The sequence below is a fragment of the Leptodactylus fuscus genome, chromosome 5, assembly GCF_031893055.1.
Source record: "Leptodactylus fuscus isolate aLepFus1 chromosome 5, aLepFus1.hap2, whole genome shotgun sequence".
Taxonomy (NCBI): Eukaryota; Metazoa; Chordata; class Amphibia; order Anura; family Leptodactylidae; genus Leptodactylus; species Leptodactylus fuscus.
The window spans coordinates 156094200-156116896 of NC_134269.1; the positions used below are offsets into that span (position 1 = coordinate 156094200).

The 22697-nt window shown below is 39.0% G+C and overlaps 1 protein-coding gene across 1 annotated transcript in view; it reads right to left on the reverse strand.

Moving 5' to 3' along the window:
* The window catches only part of LOC142203618 (dynein axonemal heavy chain 3-like), a 927911-nt gene that overhangs the window by 37243 nt on the left and 867971 nt on the right, over positions 1-22697 (reverse strand). The window contains exons 68-70 of the mRNA XM_075274510.1: positions 15431-15556; positions 11351-11528; positions 7990-8066 (exon numbers count right to left, since the gene is read on the reverse strand). Of these exons, the coding sequence (XP_075130611.1) occupies positions 7990-8066; positions 11351-11528; positions 15431-15556 (381 nt within the window). The remainder of the gene's footprint in view (positions 1-7989; positions 8067-11350; positions 11529-15430; positions 15557-22697) is intronic.

Here is a 22697-nt window from a genome sequence, read left to right on the forward strand (position 1 = left end):
GCTTTTATGTGTTTTTTTGTAATGGATGTTTTCCCCTATTCTCGAGACAGGGAATAAGTGATAGATCTCTGGCGGCCCGATTGCCGAGTCCCTCAGTGATCAGGAGACTCCTTGTGAATGGAATGCGTGTGTAACCAGCGCTGCATTCATTTCTATAAGGCTGCAAGGCTCTGCTACAGATTACAGTCCATTACAGATTACAGTGTTCCATTCCCAAAGTAGCTCTAGGGTGACTTTTGGTTCTCCATCCTCCTGATCACTAGAGAACCTGAAGTTCAGGCCCTCAGCAATGGGACACATATTCCTGCCAGTGGATAGGAAATAAGTATCCATAGTGGCACAACCCCTTTATCCTCTTTCTGCTGGTGGCATTTTTCAATTTTCGTTTTTGACTCCTTGCCTTCCAAAACTTTTTTATGTTCCTGTTCACAGATCTATATGAAGGCTTAATGTTTGCAGGACAAAGTGTTCTTCATAATGGTACCATTTATTATTCTGTATAATGTACTGGGAAGCTGGAAAAAAATTCTGAATGGGGTGGAATTGGAGAAAAAGTGCGATTTGTGCGACTTACTTACGGGCTTGGTTTCTACAGCATTCACTGTTCAGCCAAAATGACACTTCACCTATATTCTATCTTTCGGTATGATTCTGGGATACCAAATATTTATAGTTTTGTGTACAGTTTAACCCCTTAACAAAAGTCCAAAACTTTACAAAAAAAATTGCATAGGGCGGCTTTTCTCATGGGGCCAGGTGTACTTTTTAGTTATACCATTTTCAAGAATGTCTATTGCTTGGATCAATTTTTATTAAAATTTTTTGTCAGAGCTGAAACAGATAAAAAAAGCGTTGGTTTGGCAAATTAGATCCCCTCCCCCCCCCCCCCCCCCGCTATGACATTCACTGTATAGGAAAAATATTTTTATAAGTTTGTGGACCAGCATATACAAAATCAGGGTTACCTAATAGGTATATGTTTTTTACTATTAGATGTATTTTAAGGAAAAGGGGGTGATTTGAATTTTTAATTTTTTTAAAAAAATTTTTTATATATATTTTTAGTCTTCTTTTAATACTTAATTTATTAGAACCCCTAGGGATCTTGAAACCCTGGGAGTCTAATCAGTAATGAAATGCATTATAATGCTAATGCATTGCAATATATCGTCATGTGTATGACAGGCTGCATAAAGTATGGCATACAAATGAATGCTAGACAAGTTTGGGAGCCTTCAATAGGCTTTTGGCTATCAACGCAATGGAACACCGGCACCGGATCTCATTCTCGGCGCTGGCAATCCTACCCAAAATGATGGCAATGGCGGCTGCTCAGCTCCTGAGTGACCCCCATATTTAAATACCCAACATCTGCTCCACTATTATGGTGGATGTTGCAAAGGGGTTAATCACTAGGCAAAGGCATATTTAGCTTTCTTTAGCTCACAGAGTGCATGCACAGTTATTATCCTCATCTTAAACAGGTAATTTAGCCTTTTTACAATTCATGACCTACAATTCATATATGCTATCAATATTAAATTAGTGAGAATCCATCTCTCAGCACTACCTGCCAGTCAACGGTCTGAAGGAGCTGCTGCACTCATGCACGTTTCGTAATGGCCGTTTTGAGTATTGCAGGTTTATCCCAATGGGACAAAGCTGAAATATCTAGAACAGCTACTACAAAAAAGTTCATCTGTCTGAGTATGGATCAGACTGCAAATCAGTGTGAGTATTGAAGATGCTGAAGTGCTTGCACCAGGGCAAACATCTAATCGCAGGGGTGCTGAGTCGGGCCCCCAGCAATCTAATATTGACGGTCTATCCGAACAATAGGCTATCAGTTTTAAAAGGCTGAATAACCCCTTTTGAGTTTTCTCTAATAAACAAGCACAGTTGTGAAAAGTTTTTTTTTTTTTGCTTTAAAATGTTGAATGGTTCCCCTGGTAAGCCCTTTGGTGTGCTCTGCTGGATACCATGGCTTTTCTGCTATACTCCTTGAAAGCAGAGCAGTCACCTCTATCTTTTTTTCTATCCCATCGTGCATTTATGGGATGAAATGATAAGGCTACTGTGTTATTTCCAAACTAGCACTTATCCTGTACAGCTACTCGGTGATTTCCTAATAGTCGCTGTATTATCTAGTCTGACACAATGTGTGTACATACAATTTTACACAAAAGCCTTAGTTAGTAATGTTGTATTATCAGATTCACCACTATTCAATCATACAATTTTATCTTGGCTCTTAGCTTTTCCTTGCCAACATATAGCCTTGTTTTTTCATATAGAACTCTATTCAATAATGACTTCAAGTCTGCGACTCACATTTGCTAAATGAAGACACTTACAAATGATTAGATTTTTCCTGCCAGACCTTTGAGGAAGAAAACATATAGAAATGACACATTTTCTTCATTTTCCATTATTTGTATAGCGCCAACATATTCCAAAGCAATATTCAGAGATTGTCATCATTCACATTATACTAGTGATACACATAAGAAAGCTTTCCGGCCGACAAGTAATCAGGCACAGTTATCTCACATGATCTCAGTCATGTAGTGTATGTGTACTGAAAAATGTAGTACCGTATTTTCTGGCATATAAGATGACTTTTTAACCCCTGAAAATTTTTATAGCGGATGCCAGGTATGTAAAGCTAATGGCGGCTGGTCTGCTGCAAAGCGGTCGCCATAGCAATCGGGTCTCTGCTGTAATGTACGGCAGAGATGCTGGGGCTAATGCCCGCAATCAGAGTCCACTCTGATCGCAGGCATTAATATTGCAAAGCCCCCCCTCCTCCCAAAGTGTCAGAATAGCCCCCCATACCTGTAAAGTTGCAGGCCGGCTCCTGCACGGCAAGGTTGCAGGAGCCGACCTGTTCCTATGACAGCCAGGAGCCTACTGAAGGCTCCCAGGCCTGTCATAGGAATATTACTATTGCGGCTGGTCTATGACCATCTGCAATAGTAATGTATAGAATTTCCCATAGGCTGAAATACACTTGTATTGCAGTCTACGGGACTTACAATTAAATGATTACAGGCTCAAGCCCCCTAGGCGGGGGTTAATTAAATAGTTAAAAAAAAACAAAAGTTTAAAAAATATATAAAAAGATAAAAAAAACAAAAGTTCTAAATCACCTCCTTTCCCTAGAATACATATAGAAGAAGAAAATTACTGTGATACACATACACATTAGTTATCCCTGTGTCCAAAAATGCCCAGTCTACCTATAAAATATTTTTCCTGTACGGTGAATGTCAAAATCAAATTTGCCAAACCACTGTTTTTTTCACTGTTTCGCCTCTGATTTAAATAAAAGGTGATCTAAGCAATAAACATTCCCCAAAATGGTATAACTGAATCTGAGGATAGATCATCAATCAAAACGAGTTGGAAAACTCCTTAAGGCCAGGGCTTCACATGGAGTAAGTACCGTGTTGTGACCATGGTGTAAACATCGTGGAAAAAATGCAGTATTTTACAGTTCTTGCAAAGGATTCTAGCGAATTCCATCCACACATTGCAGAAAAATTCTGCAATTTCCAAAACAGTTGTACTTTTGGAAATCGTAGCATGTCAATTATACCTATGGAAATGCTGGCGGTTTCCCTGGAAGCAGAAAGTCCGCAGAAACCTTTGTAGACCTCCTGTGAAAAGCACTGCAGGAAAAACAGTGATGCATTACTGACAGTTTTTCCTGCAGCACTTTTTTTTCTGAAGCCTGTTACATGGGGCCTTAGCCTTAATAAAGCCCAAGTGCCACCTTAATCAAATGAATTGCCCTCTTATATTATGCCCCTCATTCCCCCTAACAAATATTGCGCCCTAATGACCACTTATATAAATGATGCCACGTAATGACACCTTATATAAATAACCTCGCCCCATAATGCCCCTTAATATAAATGAATTCTCCTTATGCCCCCTTATATAAATACCCCCCCACCCATCCGCAATTGCGGATTAAAGTACAAGCACATGCAATACAATGGTCCCAAACACACAGCTGCAGTTTTTGCGGCTGAGTACCAGGTCCGAATTGTAGATCCGCAAATTATGGAACAGGTTCTATATCTGTCTGTAATTGTGGATCTATAAATTCTTTTAATTGTATGAGTCAGTGAAAACCACATATGATACATGGACAACAGTCATGGATGCCATTTTTACTTGCAGGAGGCCTAAACCCTTATTCACATCTGTGTTTGGTAATCCGTGCGGGGAGTCCGCATAGGGACCCCCCTAAATGGAATACCAAATGCATTGCCAAGCGGTGTGCAGTGAAAGCACACAGACCCCATAGACTATAATGAAAAGTACTTTGCGATCTACTTTCATATCCGCATGATTCATGCAGATAGCACACGGACCCCATTATAGTCTATAGTCTTTCATTGCTTGGCAATGCATTCGGTAGTCCATTCAGGGGGTCTCCATGCGGACTCCACAAATATATTACCAAACGCAAATGTGAACAAGGTCAGGAGAAGTGACAGGTACTGTATAAGCAAAAGTTCTGGCAGAAATTAGCAAAGCAAAGACTGAACAGCTATTAATGTATAAGTTGACTAATAGAAAATTATATTCTGAGATAAAAGCTTGAACACAATGGAACGTGTGTAACTATTTTTCTCATGTTCTTATAATGACTGTATGGACATGAGGTAACATGCCTTTTATTTAGTTGCTTGGCTGCTTTATAATTCTGCTACATCAGTGCAGAGCTGTATTCTACAATTACAGCTTAGTTACAGTCCCTATAGTACCCTAAAAGAGATGAGTTTTTAGAACTGACTTCAAACTAGAAGTTGGGTGTTAATCTGATTGCTTGGGGTAACACATTCCAGACATTTGGTGCAATTTGGGAGAAGTTTTGGTAGGGAGATTCTAGTTATAGAGGATGTTAATCTCAGGCCATTGGCAGAACACACAGCACAAGTAGTAGAAGGGCAGACAGAGATGAGAGGAGATGTTGGGAGGTGCTTCAATTTGGACAACTTGTGGAGAAGGGTGATAAGTTTACATTGTATTCTATCATGGAAAGGCAACCAGCGCAGTGACTGTCACAGACTGGAGGCATTGGTGTAGCATTTAGACTGAAAATAGAGCCTGGCCGCTGCATTCAGGATACATTGTAGTGGTGAGTTTATTGAAGAGAAGACCGATTAGCAAGGAGTTACAGTAGCCACATCGAGAGTGAATCAGGGCAACCAAAAGAGGTTTGGATGTTCTCACAGTAAGAAAAGGGTTGATTCTGGAGATGATTTTGAGGTGCAAGTAGCATGAGCATGCAAATAATTGTATACAAGGGGTAGAGGAAAGGACTGAGTGAAACACAGCTCAAAGACAGTGGGCATGTTGCAAACACAATCCAAAAACAGTGGGCATGCTGCGTCAAAGTTACGGTTAGATTACAGACTGAAATGAAAATATCAGGATTAGTTTGGTTAGTAGATGGTGGAAACGACAATAGTTCAGTTTTTAAAGGGATTCAATCATTAAACTGGCATTTTTTCTCCCTAACATTTAGGAGTAGCCTTAAGAAAGGCTATTCTTCTCCTACCTTTAGATGTCTTCTCCGCACTACCGTTTGGTAGAAATCCTGGTTTTCTTCTGTATGCAAATGAGTTCTCTTGCAGTACTGGGGGCGGTCCCCAGCGCTCAAACAGCACTGGGGGCGTCCCCAATGCTGCAAGAGAAATCTCCAGTGACGCCTCTATCTTCGCCTGGAATGCCTCTCTCCACATCTGGGCTTCAAACTTCTAGGCATGCGCACTCGGCGCAGTTTTTAAGCTAAAATCCATCATTCATTTAATCCCTAAAACTGAAGGTTTTTTCAAGTGCAGTGAAAAAAGCACAGATATTCATGAAGGCAGACTGCTTGTTCTCTAGACTGTTACTTGTTCTGAACAGGGTATGTTTACTAGTGTTAACTGCTTGAGGAATCTTTTTTTTTTTTTTAAATCAGCACATGAAGTTAGAGAATAAGTAAGTGAATTACTGAACTCAAGCAGCAGACATATCTTAAACCCCATGGTAGATCTTGTATGACATAGAAGGTAAGCAAATTATATTTAGATGAGCAGTTCCCATAATGAATTTTAAATGATGTTGTGTTAGTGGAGTGGGGAGGTTTATTGTGGTACTAGTGCTATTGGTGATTAATATATAGTTAAAGACACACACAAGCTGCTGAATTTAGACAGCTGGTGCAGATACTATCTCTGCAGTGGCATCTTTTGGTATCATTGCCATTTACTCTCCTCCTGATGCAATGTAGCAGGAGCAGGTTACGTCTTCTACTTTACATACTACATAGCACTGAAAGAGTGCTATGTTGTGAATAGTGGAATACACTGCCTCTATTGGAGTATTGAGTGCTAATGGGAATAGCAGAGCTAATAGGTCTTAGCAGACTCTGATCAGTTCTTCTAGTGTTTATTGTCATTAATGGAGGTTTATTTCACCTATAACTGGATGTCAAGTTACAGTGAGCAAGTTCCCTAGAGAGTTTTTATGACATCATGGAGAGACATATTAAAGAGAACCTTTTAACCCCTCAGCCGATCCGAACAGCATGCTCGAATAGAAATGAATGGACGTAGCCGGCACGCGGGGGGTTAAGCGGCCGGCCGCCGTCAAAGCGGAAGTAGCAGGTGCATCCATTCATTTCTATGGTGCGTGCTGTTCGGATTGGCTGATCCGAACAGTACTCGCTCATCTCTAGTAACTGGACATGTTGAAGGTGGTGAAAAGTCCTCTTTAAGTAACAAGTAACAAAAATACAAATAAATCAAAAACATTTCTAAAGTAAACTTTGACCTGTTGTGAATGGTGAGTATATAGAGTGGTAAGATGACTAAACTGAAGTATATACATTGTACAGAAGAGTATTGATGAAGTTATTATTAGGCTTAGTTTGCACTGTCGAAACTACAGTTTTTTTTTTGTTTTTTTTATAAAATGATATGGAAAATGAAAAAAACAACAACAACAACCCTAACCAAAGATTCTATGTTTAACATAGAAACTTTATTCAAACAATAGCTCTTTTTTGATGACACATTCCCTGGCATAACTACAACAATAGCATGCAGTCAGAAGCCATCACATATGATTTCCATATAGGCCATCATTGTCTTTAGGATACACCTCCAAGTTAAATATGAACTATTTTACCAAAATGAAGGGGAATTGCATGTTATCTGCAGCTACCAGACCTGAACCCAATAAAAATACATTTAGAGGTTTTCCGACATATTAGAAAATGTTCTTGTAGGAAACAATCAGCTTTTCTTTTGAGTCAACTCTTAATTTTTAGCTTCAAAAAGTACATAAAAAAAGCACTCAAAGTACTTCTGGTTAACAAGGTAAAGGCCATCCTACACAAAAGAGAAAAGTCGTCTGAACCCAATGAGTTCACTAGGGCCAACTCTTTGAAAATGAACCTCCCAACTCTCCTCCGACAGATGATGTCAGGTAAAAAAAAGGATCAGGCAAGTGGATTTCAACATGCCTGATGCTTTATTCTCAGTAGAGATAAGCCACTGCTCCATATTGAAAATACATGCACATTTAATATCTATTAACTCTTTCCATATCCCAGTTCTCCTATTGATCATCTTATGGATCTGTAAGGGGGCATTCACACGGAGTAACCTTGCGCTGATTCTGGCACGATAGCTCACATAAGAATCAGCGCTGCAAAACAGAATCCCATTGAGTTCAATGGGGTCCGTTTAATTCGCATAACACATTGAAATCGATGGGTTAAAAAGCCTCCCATTGATTTCAGTGTGTTTGCGAGTTAAATGGAACTCATTGAACTTAATGGGATTCTGTTTTGCAGCGCTGATTCTTACGCGAGTTATCATGCCAGTACCAGCGCGGCGTTACTACGTGTGAATGCCCCCTAATATTGCATATCTTAGTTATTTTAGTTGTCATCAGCCATGTCATTTCAGGAAAGAACCTTACCTTCTCAATTAATTTCCGAGCAATGGGTCCTTGCCCTTGACCCAGTGAAATTGTTTGAAGATTCATACCACCCATCTCTGTAACAAAAAATTTCTGTTAAAAAGTGTTAACTTCTGAAATGAAGTCCTAGCTAGGAAAAGTGATGGAAGGTATTCTGGGGCTGGAGGTGTTCTAGAAAGGCAATACAAATCTCTTGTTTCTCTGTGTTCTTACAGAAAATCAAACCATTCACCAAGAATAATGCTATCGCACATTGATTCTGCAGCTGCTGTTCTTCTTAATCCAAGATAAAATGGAGATAGATTACCAGCACAATACCAGTAGAAATAAGAATCTGACAGATAAATGCCAAACACGGCGTAAGCTTTGGAATTACCTTTCTATATACTAGACATGATCAAGTCATAGAGGAAGGGGGAAGCGAGGTGATTAACACTTAATGCACTTAGTGTAGATACCACTAGATGCAAGGAGGAGGAAATAAAAGGAATAGTTTAATTCATGTCTGGCTGTAACCTGCTGCAGACTCATTCTGAATGTATTATAGAAATATAAACGCTAAAATAAAACTGTCTCAAGAAAGACTAAATGTGCTATGCTATTTTGCTCTCTCTAATACAATAAAAACGTAAATTTGTGTGGGTGTCAGGTGATATTTGCATGTACCTATACGGTGGGTCCGACACTCAATCTTGCATAAATCTAACTATACACATTCGATTTTAGTGGTCCATTTCCAGCCATCCATCTCACATGTAGAGTCTATAAATGGTCCAGACTTTTATCTGCTGATGACAGATCAGCCATGCTGGATATTTTTAGTTGGCATTTGGCATGATTGTCCGCTTTTGGGCGATCATCAGAAGTAGAAAATGTGTCTGCTTTTCAATGACCTGATTTATATTTTCAGTGGATTGTTTTTGAGTTTAGTGTAGGGATTTGCAAGACATTAATATCTTTGACCTTGCTTATGTTAGCCAAAATATCAACTAATACCTTATGGTTAATATCAAAACTGAAATCAATGGGAAAAAAGCCTCCCATTGATTTCAATGGAATCCACGCGGAAAACAGAGTCCACTGAGGTCAATGAGAGTCTTTTTTTTTCAGCATTGATCCTGACGCGGATTCCGCACCAGAATCAGTGCCAACTTCCTCCATGTAAATAGACCCTAAGAGGAGCTAAATCCGCCAGTTTCAGCATGATGACAGTCTGTATAATGTATATATTCAATGTTTATTTTGAATATATCTACAGTGAAGAAAAGAATGGGCTATGCTGAAATTCAATATAATTTTATTTTGTTCCTAAGGGAGCATGCTCTGCCAAATGCAGCTATTGAAGGAATATAGCTACCTTTACCCAATCAATATAATAAACTGAAATGGTAAGGTTATATACAGTTTAGATTTTTTTTCCTATGCTTATTGGAGCCAGCATTCATATATTAACTTATTGTTCTTCAATAATAAATACAATATACAAGAATAATTATTCTAGTTTAGTTAGTTGTAACTATAGCGGGTCTGCACATCAGCAAAATACAGGCTCTTGTTAGATTTATCTGGACAAAAAAATGTGTGACATAAGGAGACAGACAAGACGGACAAGCTAATAACCAATTATCCGCCATCAAATTGTACCAAGTATCCTTGTAATAGTTACAGTCATCACTTAACAAATCATAAAACAAGCAGCCTAACAAACTGGCAATAAACCAAGCAATAAGTGTCAGCTACATTTCTTACAAAATCTGCAGATCGTTTAAGAATATCAGTGTTCTGAATTGCTATTTATGTGAAAGAGAGAAATAGATGGTAAAATGTTACATAATAATGCTAAAATGTTATACCCCTTGAAAAATTTAGGACATAGCTGCAAGTAATGGCTTACGAAAACACTAAAAAGATCAAATTGAGAAAAATGATATTCTAAAAAGATAGTTTGCTTGGCCTAAACTGAAATGTGACTGTTTGGCTTGTATTCATATCCTTTCACTAATAGCTTGCAGAAGCTTGGCAGGTTGTCAGAAATAATGGTGTTTCCATCACACAAATATGTAACTGACTACCCATCTTGCTTCTCATACTTGCTTTAATTTTGTAATACTGACAATGATGCGGTGGCTGTTTTTTATTTCTTATACTCTACATTTCCTTTTGTTTATCTTAAAGGTTGACTCCTGTAAAATAACATCCAGTTACAATGTAGAATAATTCATGTTTTTTTTTATTACACCTGATAGTTGTGTGCAGGTAGCTGTGTGGCAGCATATTGACGCTGTGTACCTTACTACACAAGGTGTCTCATTGATTCAACTGAACAGAAAAACAAAAAACTAATCCTAAACAGCTACCACCACTGCCACCACTTAGATATGTCCTGTGGCCCAATCCATCGTATTATGCCCTGCTGCACTGCCACAGCTGCCTAGTACCTACCACCACTGAAGCCACTCAGGCAGACATGCCCTGCAGCCTGCTCCATTTTATGCCCTGCTGCACTGCCACACATTGCACAGCTGCTACACGGCATGCACATTTCCCTAATAAATGCATAATTTTTGAAGTATTTTAAATGTTAAATACACAAAAGTGAGTATGGCTAAACTGAGTTTGTATCCTCTGCTTACCATTTGTTTTTCCTTGACATATACGTCACTTTCTAACGGCTGTGTTTGCCTTAGAGAGATAGAGATTGAAAAAAATAGATACCTAGGAGTCCTATGTTTTAAGCCCGGAGCCCCACGTGGAGCAAATGCTGCAATTTGCCTGGGGTGGAATCTGCGGTTTCCCCATAGGTATAATTGAAACAGAAAGTCTGCAGAGGAAACATTTGCGAACTTTCTATCTAAAGTGCTGCAGGGAGAACCACGAAGCGTTTGCGCCACACTTTTTCCCCACAGCACTTTTTTTGTTGCAGGACGCCATGTAGAGCCTTGGCCTAAAGTGTAGTTCATACCGAACTTATTTGACTTCAAATGAACCATGAACATGAGCCATGGAACCAGAACACAAAATTAATCTTTATGGGTTCACCCATCTCTATTGATAATTTTAGGATAAAACATCACTATGAGATCACTGGGGTCTGACACCCATGAACACCAACAATGACCTTTTCCAGCATACACAGAGAATACAACAGGAAGCAAATGGCTTTGTACCATGCAGCCAATGTCTTATTTACTGTGTTTGTAAGGACATGCAGTGTATAGTACACCTTGGAAACATGCATTTAAAATAGTAATGGTATTGGTGTGTTATATGACCCTAAGAGCATCTATTTTGCTAACAATGAACATTTTCCCAGAGTTTAAATTTTTCTGAACATATCTCTTAGTACTAGAATATTCATCACCTTGCTCTTCTGCAAATTTAATTAGCAGTTCTAAAGGATCAGCTCCAGATGACAAGACAAATATCAGGGGTATGCTAGAGGTGGAGTCCATGTAACTATGTTGAAGATCAAATGTTGGAGGGTCAATATAAGTAGGCCCCATTTTATCAATGATAAATTGCTGGACTGCTGGAATGACCTAAAGAGAAAAAAAAAGAAGGATGAAAATGTGATATTACACTAAAAGGTGTAATGCATTATGCACAAGACCAATAATTATTCCTGAAATATCAATAGGTGACAAGTTGAAGAAAGTGATTCCAGCCATGATTCTAGTAGTAATTAAAGATGAGCGAGTACTATTCGAAACTCCAGTTTCGAATAGCACGCACCCATAGGAATGAATGGACATAGCCAGCACGCAGGGGGTTAAGCGGCCGGCCACTTCCATTCATTCATATGGGTGCGTGCTATTTGAAAACAGCCGTTTCGAATAGTACTCGCTCATCTCTAGTAGTAATAGATAATATATATAAATGTCTCTAAATCACTTGGCTGTCTAACTTCTTAGAGGTCTTGTTCAATAGAGATTGCATTATTAGGGTTTAAAAGAGACTCTGTCATCCCCATCGGCCCCTTGCAAAAAGATTGTGGGGTGCCATGGTTTTTTTATCGGAACCAGGATAGAAATGAAGACACCCAGGCCTGCCATCTCTGTACACGTATAAGATCCTGGCAGAGTCAGGGCCCATTAGAATGCCTTTCTTCATTACTCTGAATTATTTCAGCTATCAGAAGACCATTTTGTCTTCTAGGCCAAAAATAAAATATTTAAATACACAGCCGAGGCCTGGCAATAGTCATTAGGGTTGGAATATACTCAGACTCTCCATGCTCAATAGTGATCACTGCATTCATGATCAATAGTCATCCCGCCCCATAAACATAACAACAACAATATAAATATGGTATTGCTGCAATCGTAATGACCTGCCAGACATAGCTGCCATGTTATTTTTAACGCAGAGTAAAATCATGACTTAAAAAGGTATGAATTGTGGGTTTCTTCACATGGAAAACATTAATAAATCCTAAACAAAACATTATATGCACTCAAAAAAAAAAAAAAAAAAAAATGGTGCAAGAAGAAAGTACAACTCACCATGTAAAAAATAAGCCCTTACATAGCTATGTCAATAGAAAGTTATATTGAGAAGTTGGGGAGGTTATTATGAAAGGTGGAGAAATAAAATGTGTAAAATGTTGCTGAGCATTAATGTACAAACCGGCCTTCAAAATGGTCAGCTGGTCATGGAATGGATTAAAAATATGTGATATACAATAGAAACAGCCATTAGAAACAGTTCATGTGCATGTAGCCTTAGGGCGGGTTCACACCTGCGCCCAGTCTCTGCTTTGCAGGTTTCCATCTTCTGCCCGAGAAACTGGACAGGAGACGGAAACCGGCAGTCAGTTTTCAAACCCATTCATTTGCGTTTTGTGCCTGTCCATGGCGAAACCGTGTTTTTTAACCGGACACAAAGTCTGACATGCAAAAAAATATTCCAACTTCCTTGAGTCCTGAGAGCCGCATTTTTAAGGAGTAAGATCTGCTGAATTGTGTTGCATTGAGACTTGCCAGGATCTTTCTTCTCATGGCGTCTGCATAAAGGCTCTTGGGCACTGTTAACCATCTGTACAGCTATGTATGAGCCATTATTGTGATAACAGGTGTAAACTGTGAAGATAGCATAGGTCCACTGTGACAACGTGTAGGGTGAAATGACTATTCCTGTACAGCGTTTTTGACGTAGAAGCCATATCCATACTTTACTATCTTAATTATGAATACAGCAGATGAAATATTTTATGAGACTTAGCTCTAAAGCTTAATACTTATATAGAGCAAATAATAATAGGAAATTGCTTCTAATCCTCCCTTAAGGAAATACATGTGATGCATCATGGTGCCTCTTCATTTCTGCAGCTTAGTGAATGTCCTATGGAGTTAATTTATTGATATTAGTCACATATTGGACACAGCAAAGACACACAGTTTGAGGTCTCTTCAAATTAGTTGAAGTTCTGCTCTCATTTAATAGATCTGACCTAATTATTTACTCCTCACAAATATCCCCTACAGAAAGTTTGGCTACATCGGAGCGATTTACTGCCGAGTTGCTATAAAATATTGGGAATCAACATCTGCTGTTTCTTCCCTGCTGTAATATTTTTCTGGAAAGTACAAAAAAAGGCAATGACGGTTTGCGAGTGCCAATCTTCACCATCAGAAGAGCTGGCATGATTTGAGGAAGACCTGCTGCTTTCTCTTGTTGAAAGCTCATTTCACTTAGATTTTCTGTTGCTTGCACATCAAATTTTCATTATGCCCTTTACTGCTCTTTAAGAAAAAAGGAAAGAAGAGTTAGATATTTTATTTATTTCAGTGCTATTGTCCACTGACACTGGAATTGATTTCTGATAGGTAATCTGTAATACCGGCTTTTCATTTTTACTGTTGATGTCCCATTTTTCTTTGTTCGTACCTTTTATGAATTATATTTGGCCCAATCTGTTGATATCAAGTAAATGATCAGGGCTTATTTTGCTTAAGTTTGATAAAAATACTGTGGTGAGAATTTTATATTGTGGTACCAAGCATCCCCTTAGTTGGAGCCTCTATATGTTAGCTTGGTATCCTAAGTTATATGGTTATCAATAGAAAATGTTCAATATTGTCAAATGGTTGTTCTTGCCATTATGATTGCTAGATTATGATTTTTTAAACATCTTTTACAAAATAACACCACATTTTATGGAAGTTATTTTTATTTTATTGTTACACCATGTATTGGACGGATTTTCCAGCCTGAACAGTAAGGTGGGAAAGGGATTCTGAGCAGTATAGTTATATAGTATTTTTCATGGCCGTTTGCACCTGAGGGGTGGCCATACAGTGTATGGAGGGATCTGTTAAAACGGACAAAAATAGAGCATGATCTTTATTTTGACAGCCCTTCACAATGGACTATTGAAATATCAGTCTTGTGAATAGCCTCCATTCACCAGAAAAAAAATTTATGTAGCTGCATGACAGCTGTAAAATATACCTCCCATCCATCCTGGATTCAGCGGGGCAGTCTCGGTTTCTGGTCCCAGTTGGAGGCATGTTCTGGCTTCAACTCCCACTTCCTGCATCACCACTGTGCCCCTGTGTGCTCCGATGCCAGGAGCTGTAGATGTGATGTGAAGATGTCACTCACATCACGCCTACAGCTACAGAGACTTCTACAGAGCAGCAGGCCTACACAGGACTCTGGCCTGAACCACATCAAACTCCATTGTCACAAATTAGAAGACTGATGCTGGGTTCGCACCAGCGTCTGGACTCCGTTCTCAGGTTTCCATCTTCTGCATGCAGAAGACGGTAACCTGTCATGCCGAGTCTGGCCGTGAATGCCAGTGAGCATTTTATGCTCTCCGCGGTGAAACAGTTTTTTTTTTTTTTTAAACCGGACACAGAGAACTGCATGTTCGACTCAGTGTCCGGTTTAATAAAACCGGTTTCGCCGCGGAGAGCATAAAATGCTCACCGGCGCTCATGGCCGGACACTTTTCAAACCCATTCAAATGAATGGGTTTGGAAAGATGCCGGCAGGTTTCCGTCTCCTGCCCAGTTTTGTGCAGGAAGCGGAAACCTGCAAAACGGACTCCGGGGCGCAGATGTGAACGAGCCCTGAGTCAGACCTCCTCTTGCAAAAGCTCTTTTTGGCTGAATGGGCACATTCGTACAGTCACTCTCCAAAATCTTGTAGAGTGGAACCTGTTTTAGGCACAAAAACTTCCTTGCTCCATATTACCACCACTGGTGTTGAAATTGTATGCCCCAAACCACGTAAATATACATTAAGTTTGATGGTCAGGTGTCCACATACGTTTGCCCTGTGCTGGCATTTTACTAATATCTTATTTTACTGATATATTAGGTTATTTTACTTGTTATAAATTAAACATGGTAAGTTTTTACTACTACTTTGCAAATTATATATTTTTTTGCTTACATGTCATTACCATAAAGAGATATATAAAAGCCAAGTTTACCTTGTCGGGTCGCAGGCAGCGTATAACCAGTAGTCTCTGAAAAGCAGTCAAGAGATCTTCCCATGGGTCTGGCAATTCCGTCTCGTTAGGGTGCGAAGAATCATATATATTTTTCCACTCAGTCAGCTGAATAAGGTCATGATTTAAATAAGAAGAAATTACTATGTAATTACCAATTTGGAAGTTCTACATATTAACATGTCCATCATTAGTACAGCTTCCTGTTCTACATATACCCAGGCTGAATAATAATTTGCAGTACACCAGCTATACAACATACTAAGCCTTTATCATTTCCATCATTCCCTGCTACAACTGGATACAATGCATTTTCAGTCTCCTGTCTTCACGACTAAGTAAATTTCAGTCAAATATTGAAAATTCTTATAAACTGATTTGGAAATGAGATGTTAAACAGCAACATATTTGTAGAAAATGTATTCTATATTTTCTACAAATATATCTATTTTATATTTTCAGCTCAGTTTATTAGCGTGAAATGTTTCTAGTTACCTGTCAACCAAAGAATATTTATCAATCTTAATTTCTCAATTGTCATTTTTGTTTTTTGGCTAGGCTAAACCTGAATGTCATTTCTTTATTTGTATATCCAGTAATATAGCCATATACATCATATTAAATACAATTCCATTCCGTGAGCGCCATATTACCACTCGACCCTTTGATTGTTTAACCAATAATACATGATATTACTATAATAAATCCAAGTCTATCATTTCAGACCATATGTAGGTCTTAAACCAAATAATCGAGTGCCATCCCAAATAACTTCATGTTATTTTAGTGGAACAGGGAGAGATGAGTAGTTGCCAGAAACATCTGGATCCACTTATCTCTCTAGGAAACAAAATAATGAAACAGGAAAAATCCATCCTGTAGGATTCTTGTTTTCCCTGATGGCATTGACTGGCTGCAAATGCAAAGATTCAATGGCTCCTGCCAGTTTTAGCCTTGCAATTTATCTAATAGTAGGTGCATCTTTCGCTAAGGAGTTTGCCTGTTTATTTCGATAGGATGTTTATTTCATTGGGGGTCAACAGTTGTGAGATGTCTGTGGCAACAGGGTTCACGGTGGAATATCTGGCTTCTATGGTCAGTTCTACATTTAGTAATAAACAATATTATCTTCTATAAATATTATATCAACTGTAACACTGTGAAGAAAATGTCTTTTCGTCTTACCATTTACACCTATACTGTTAGTTTCTGCTTGGAGTTTTGCTTTATCTGCATTTATAGTTTCTAAATAGATAAGTATACCATATTGTGTTAGTGTCCAACTATTTTCCTGCCAGATCTAGTTTTATTCATTTGTTTTATTAATCTATAGATTTTGCAAAGGATTTCATACAATTGTGAGAAGCAATTTCCAGAATTATCATTGCCCAACACCCCACAATAGCTAAAGGCACTTTTACACAGCCCTGCCTTTCATTCCAGTTCTGGAGAACTGAGCAAACTGAGCATGCTTAATAGCTCAGAACCTCTCTACACCCGGAAGTGAAGTGAAGCCATCCTGGCATACTCAGTATGATCGGTTCTCCAGAAAATGGCCGCTTGGGCATGCACAGTTGGCTCTGCCTGAACCCGAAGTGGCAGAGCTGATTGCACATGTGCAATATTTTACATCAGATGTATGTGAACGGCAGACATTCAGGCCAAGAGGAGGAGGGGAGTGATCAGAAGCATAAAAGGGGCTTTGGAGAGTTATGACGCAGGGGGTAATCGAAGTCCCTAATCCTAATTTGCATAAAAGAAGAAACAGAATTTTGCTGAAATGGCGGGGAGAAGCAAATAATGAAAGGTAGGAGTGGAAAAGCCTTTTTAAAGGCTATTCCAAAGTGCCATTAGCTAAATATGTGTTTTTCTAATGATAGATTCCCTTTAATAGACCTTGCTGTCCAATCAAAGTAAGAAGAAATGAGGATCATAACAAAATGGTTGACAAAACAACATTGGTGAAACATGTGCGTTGGCGCACACTGGCAACTTTAAAACCAAAATTTAACAACACTAAAAGGCTCAGGATTGCTGTGGTGGAGAGGAGGAAGCCAAGCCTGGAGGAATAGAACAAGACAACAGGAAGGACAGTCACTTTGTGGTCATGGAGGTATCTGAGCAGGGAACGGCAGGGAAGAGCAGAACAATGGTGGTCAGTTAGATTAGGAAATTGACAGGATTGTGGCAGTTTAGTATTGACATTTAGAATTTAGTATAGATGATGAGGCTAAATAACTATGTGAGACTCATAATGGTGGGTTGCCATGTCTTGATCGCTGGCTTATTTTACTGTGTCCTGGTTTAATGATGTAAACTGTAAGTGTCGGAATTATTTATTTATTTATTGCTCCTATTTCCATCACTTTTCTACAACTCTTGTCAATTTGTTTTTTTGACAAGTGAAGTAGGTATGGCTTATATAGAATAACTCCATCACCTCCAGCTCGTAGCATTAAATAATAGGCGCTGCTCCTGGCACAGATGGAGTTTTTTTGTAGCCCCATAACACTGTTATCTTTGGTGTCTGATATGCTATTTAGGCTCTTTACAGTCCCTGACAAAAGTTCTGTCGCTTATCCATGTTGTGGAATCAAAAGCTTATAAACTGACTTTAAATTCATCCATTGGTTTTAGAAATGACTCATATGAAAGCTGAAACCCTCCCAAATGTTTTTTTTTTTTGTTAAGAAAATAAATTGGCTTCACTGTTGAAATATTGATCATTTAATGAACACAGAAAGGTCAGATTTTGGCAAGACAAAAGTTTTGTCACCCACATAAAGTAATATGGAAATCAAACCAATAATTCAGTGCAAATACAATAATATGTTTCATAACATTGGTGAATGAAGTTGTGGTGCTATTAGAGCCATATTAAATATTTTGTGTGACTTCCGTGAACTTGAAGGATGGCATCCATGCGTTTCAAAAATGATTCATACAATTTATTGATGAAGTCATCAGTAATAGCAAAGAATGCCGTCTTACATGCCTCCCAGTGTTATCTGCCAAGCTTCCTCTTTCATCCTACCCCAAACATGCTCAATGATGTTCATGTCTGGTGACTGGGCTAGCCAGTGCTGGAGCACCTTCATCTTCTTTACCTTGAGGAACTTTAATGTAGAGATGGATGTATGAGATGGAGCACCACCCTGCGTCAAATTTTGACCCCTTTTATGATTGGGAATGTAAGAGGAAGCTAAGACTTGTTGATATTTTAGGCTATTGATATTACCTTCCACCTTGCAAATGTTTTGCATACCCCCATACTGAATTTAACCCCAGACCATGATCTTACACCCAGAAAACAGTTAAGTTTGGTGGTGGAATCTTGAATCCATATGGGCTCCAATAGGTCTCCTGCAGTATTTGCGATGGCTGTGGTGTAATTCAACTGAAGATTCATCTGAGAAATCCACCTTCTGCCACTTTTCCAGCATCCATCCATAGTAGGCTGTGGGCCTTTAATTGCCTTTTGTTTAGTGATGGCTTCTGGGCACTGATTCGACCATGAAGGACATTTAGAGGCAAAATCCTACAAACTGTTCTAGTTGACACAGGGACCTGAGGTGACTGGGCCTGTTGGAGCTCTGCTGCAGTGGCAGAGGGGCTGGTTTTGATTTTCTAACCAACAAACGTTCCTCCTGAGCAGTTGTCTTGTGGGGTCTGCTTGACCTGGGCTTGTCAAAATCTTCTCCAGTCTGTTCAAGTCTTTTTTTTTATTCTTTGTACTTAACGCTGAGACTCATTAAAGGTGCCAGCCACCTCTGCAGTGGATCTGGTCTTCAGCTTCTTGATAATCAAAGCTTTGGTCGCAGGGGTGATTTTTGTCATGTTGTCAGAGGTGAAGTTGCAGTTCAAGTGAAGGTTTGGGGTGCTGGAGTTCTTCTTATACATACCCACTAATTAACCGATCAATTAGTGAGCACAAGTGAGACTGTACACTAGGATTGGGGGCATCAAATGACAAGGCGACAAAACCTTTGTCTTGCCAAAATCTGACCTTTCTGTGTTCATTAAATGATCAATATTTCTCCATTGAAGCCAATTTATTTTCTTAATAAAAACACATTTGGTAGGGTTTCAGCTTTCATATGAGTCATTTCTTAAACCAATAGATGAATTTAAAGTCAGATTATAAGCTTTTGATTCCACAACATGGATGAGCGACAGAACTTTTGTCAGGGACTGTAGTGTCAGGAGGGTGGTGTCAGGCAGGGGCAGATAAGTTGAGTGATTCTGAGCTCTGCAATGGCTGCCTCCAATTAGAGCTCAAAATCACACCCCCTGCCTGACACTGCCCTTCTGACATTACAAAGATGAAATAGCACATGGAACAACAAAACTAACAGCAGTGATTGCTAAGAAATGGATTCGGTGGAGGTTCTCTTTAAGGTGAATTTGCAGAAAATTTGCTACAGATCAAGCACCTTTTTTTTTTTTTACTAAATTGGGTGCATGGAAATATACCTCAGAAAGAACACGGACCCCATTATAGTCTATGGGGTCCGTGTGCTTTCACTACACACCGCTTGCCAATGCGTTTGGTATTCTGCTTGGGGGGGATCCCCATGCGGACTCCCTGAATGGATTACCAAATGCAGATGTGAACTAACCCTAACACTACTGGCTCATTTACAACTGTTCAATTGTTTACAATTGTTCCAATATAACATATATATGAGTGACAAAAGTATGTGAACCTTTAATATTAGCAGACCATTTGAAAGTGAAATTAAAGTCAGTTGCTTTCACTCATAGGATGACAGTAGGTGTGAGTGACTTATTTTATTTACTATTATTATTATTATGCTTACTTATAGCGCCATCATATTCCGCAGCAGTATGCTCAGTTCTCCAGAGAACTACACCAGTATACTGCACATGCGCAGTACGGTCGTGTAGTTGACCACACCAAAATGGCGTTCGAACATGTGCAGTATCGCTCTGAACGCAGCAGAACTGTGTATGCACGAGATTTGAACTGCAAGAGTCTGATGGGCGGCAGAATATCCAGGGAGGAGGAGGGCAGACGGAGCACAAGCAGTGGAGGAGTGGGATAAAAGGTATGACATGGGGGGTGCTCGGAGGCCCAGGGGAATTCCCATGGTGCTCCGTGGGGTTCATTTGCATACGCTATTATAGTGATTTATAAAGAAATGGCGGGGGCAATTGAAAATGTAAAGGCAGTAGTAGAATAGCCTTTTTAAAGGCTATTCAGACATGTCTTTAGGTCAAACTGAGTTTTCCCAATGATAGACTCCCTTTAAGACCTTTCTAATATTAATGTTAATGTTTATGAATCCACAATCAAGATGACGCTGAACAACAATGGCGTATATGGCAGGAGTACAAGGAGAAAGTCGCTGCTCTCCAAAACAAATGACCAAGGCTAATATTTAAGACTCATTTGTTTGATTTGGTTCTATTTACTTTTGTGAAAATCTGATGTAGTTTTAGGTCATATGTTTGCCGAAATATAGAAAATTACAAAGAACTCACAACCTTTCAAGCACCACTATCCTTGTAACACACAATAACGCTTCATAAACCTGTAGATTGACACAGTGCGCAATGTACATACACACATTGTAATTATACATAATGCGGTTATAAATTGATTCAGTTATTACATTGAAGCATATGTAGACTATTTATAGGATCATTTCACCTTTGCTGCACATTTACAATTCATATTCATCAATCTTTAGTCAAACCCACTTTATCCAATTGAAGTATTGATCTTTGTACATTCCACTGTATTAAATCTATTGAATTTGTCCCCTATATGCATGTCAGATCTTGGAGAAATGTATAAATAAATCTCTGATAGTTACATGTATTGTTGCCTGAAGACATTACAATGTAATATGGTGAGAAAAGTAGTCAAAGTAATTCAGTATGTGTTGGTTTGGAAAGCAGACATCAGTCAATATGAATATGTGTATACAGCACCCTGATAGCAATAATACAGTTAAAGACATAGTAGAAAAACACACGTACCGTAAGTAACTCTTCAATGTAATACACAGATTATACTCTTGATCTTTCTACTTAGTTTCCAATTAAAGGTACTTGACCAGAATGAACTGATGAGAATTTTCCATTAATAGAATACAGTAATAGAGTACAATGTATTCAGTGTCGGTCAATATCAGGAACGATACTGGAATTGTGAAGGAGGTGATCAGAGATCTAATAAGGGGTCGTGTCAGACAGCCTAAGCACAGCTTAAAGAGGTTGTCCAGTATTTTATATAGTATATCCATAGGCTATAGTCATTAGGGGATAGGCCATAAATATCTGACTGCGGGGGGCCGACAGTCGCTGGTCAGCTGTATGGCCCATTTCAAATGCATATTGCTCTGTGCCCTGTACTGTAGCCCAATTCCTATTTTAGGGACCAGAGTCAACTGCTTCCAGATCCATTTAGTGTAAAGTACAGGCGTGGGAAGAAACTCCTGGACTATATCTTTAATAGTAATAAGACCATGTTGTAGAAATTAAATGCGCTATATTCATTGGACAAAAGCTGGCTGAAACTACCATCTATCTTGGTTGGCAGGTGGAAGGCAGATCAGGCATGTTGCTTTTAAGTGCCTCAGTCTTCCCTGGAGATAAGCCACTTACTCCACTCTAAGCAACTTACTCCACTCTCCACATTGCAAACACCTATATAAAGTATTGACTAAATGCAGCTAATAAAGGTCTACGGACATTGAATTGCATGTATTGCATTATTGATTTACAGCCTATTGTATGTAAAAGACAAGCCTGTCTCCAGTTTATACTGGTGAACCCATGCCTCCCTTGTCTGTATTTCATGGTTTCTGCAGCTTTCCCCTATGATTTCATTTATAAAGCCTCAGTTCACTTGCAGTTTAAAAGCTCTAAAATGCTGATTTATCCGGAAATGAATATGATGATGAACCATGGCCACTGTAACTAATGTCTTGGGCTGAAGCTTAACAATTTTATATATTTCTACGACATCCCCGTATGAAACCAGCATAGTGAAATTTGCAAACCTCTAACTCTAGTCTATTCTTCATAAAAGTAATTCATTCATATAAGTGAAAAACATTTTTATGTAGACATGTTGTTCTCTGTCAAAACTAGTGATGTTTAGGCCCTATTCAAACAGACACAAAACCACAGTAGTACCAATAATAGAATCACCAATGATAGAGGACATAGAGGACATACCTCGCATCTCCCACCCCAGGGCACACTGCACCACCAATGC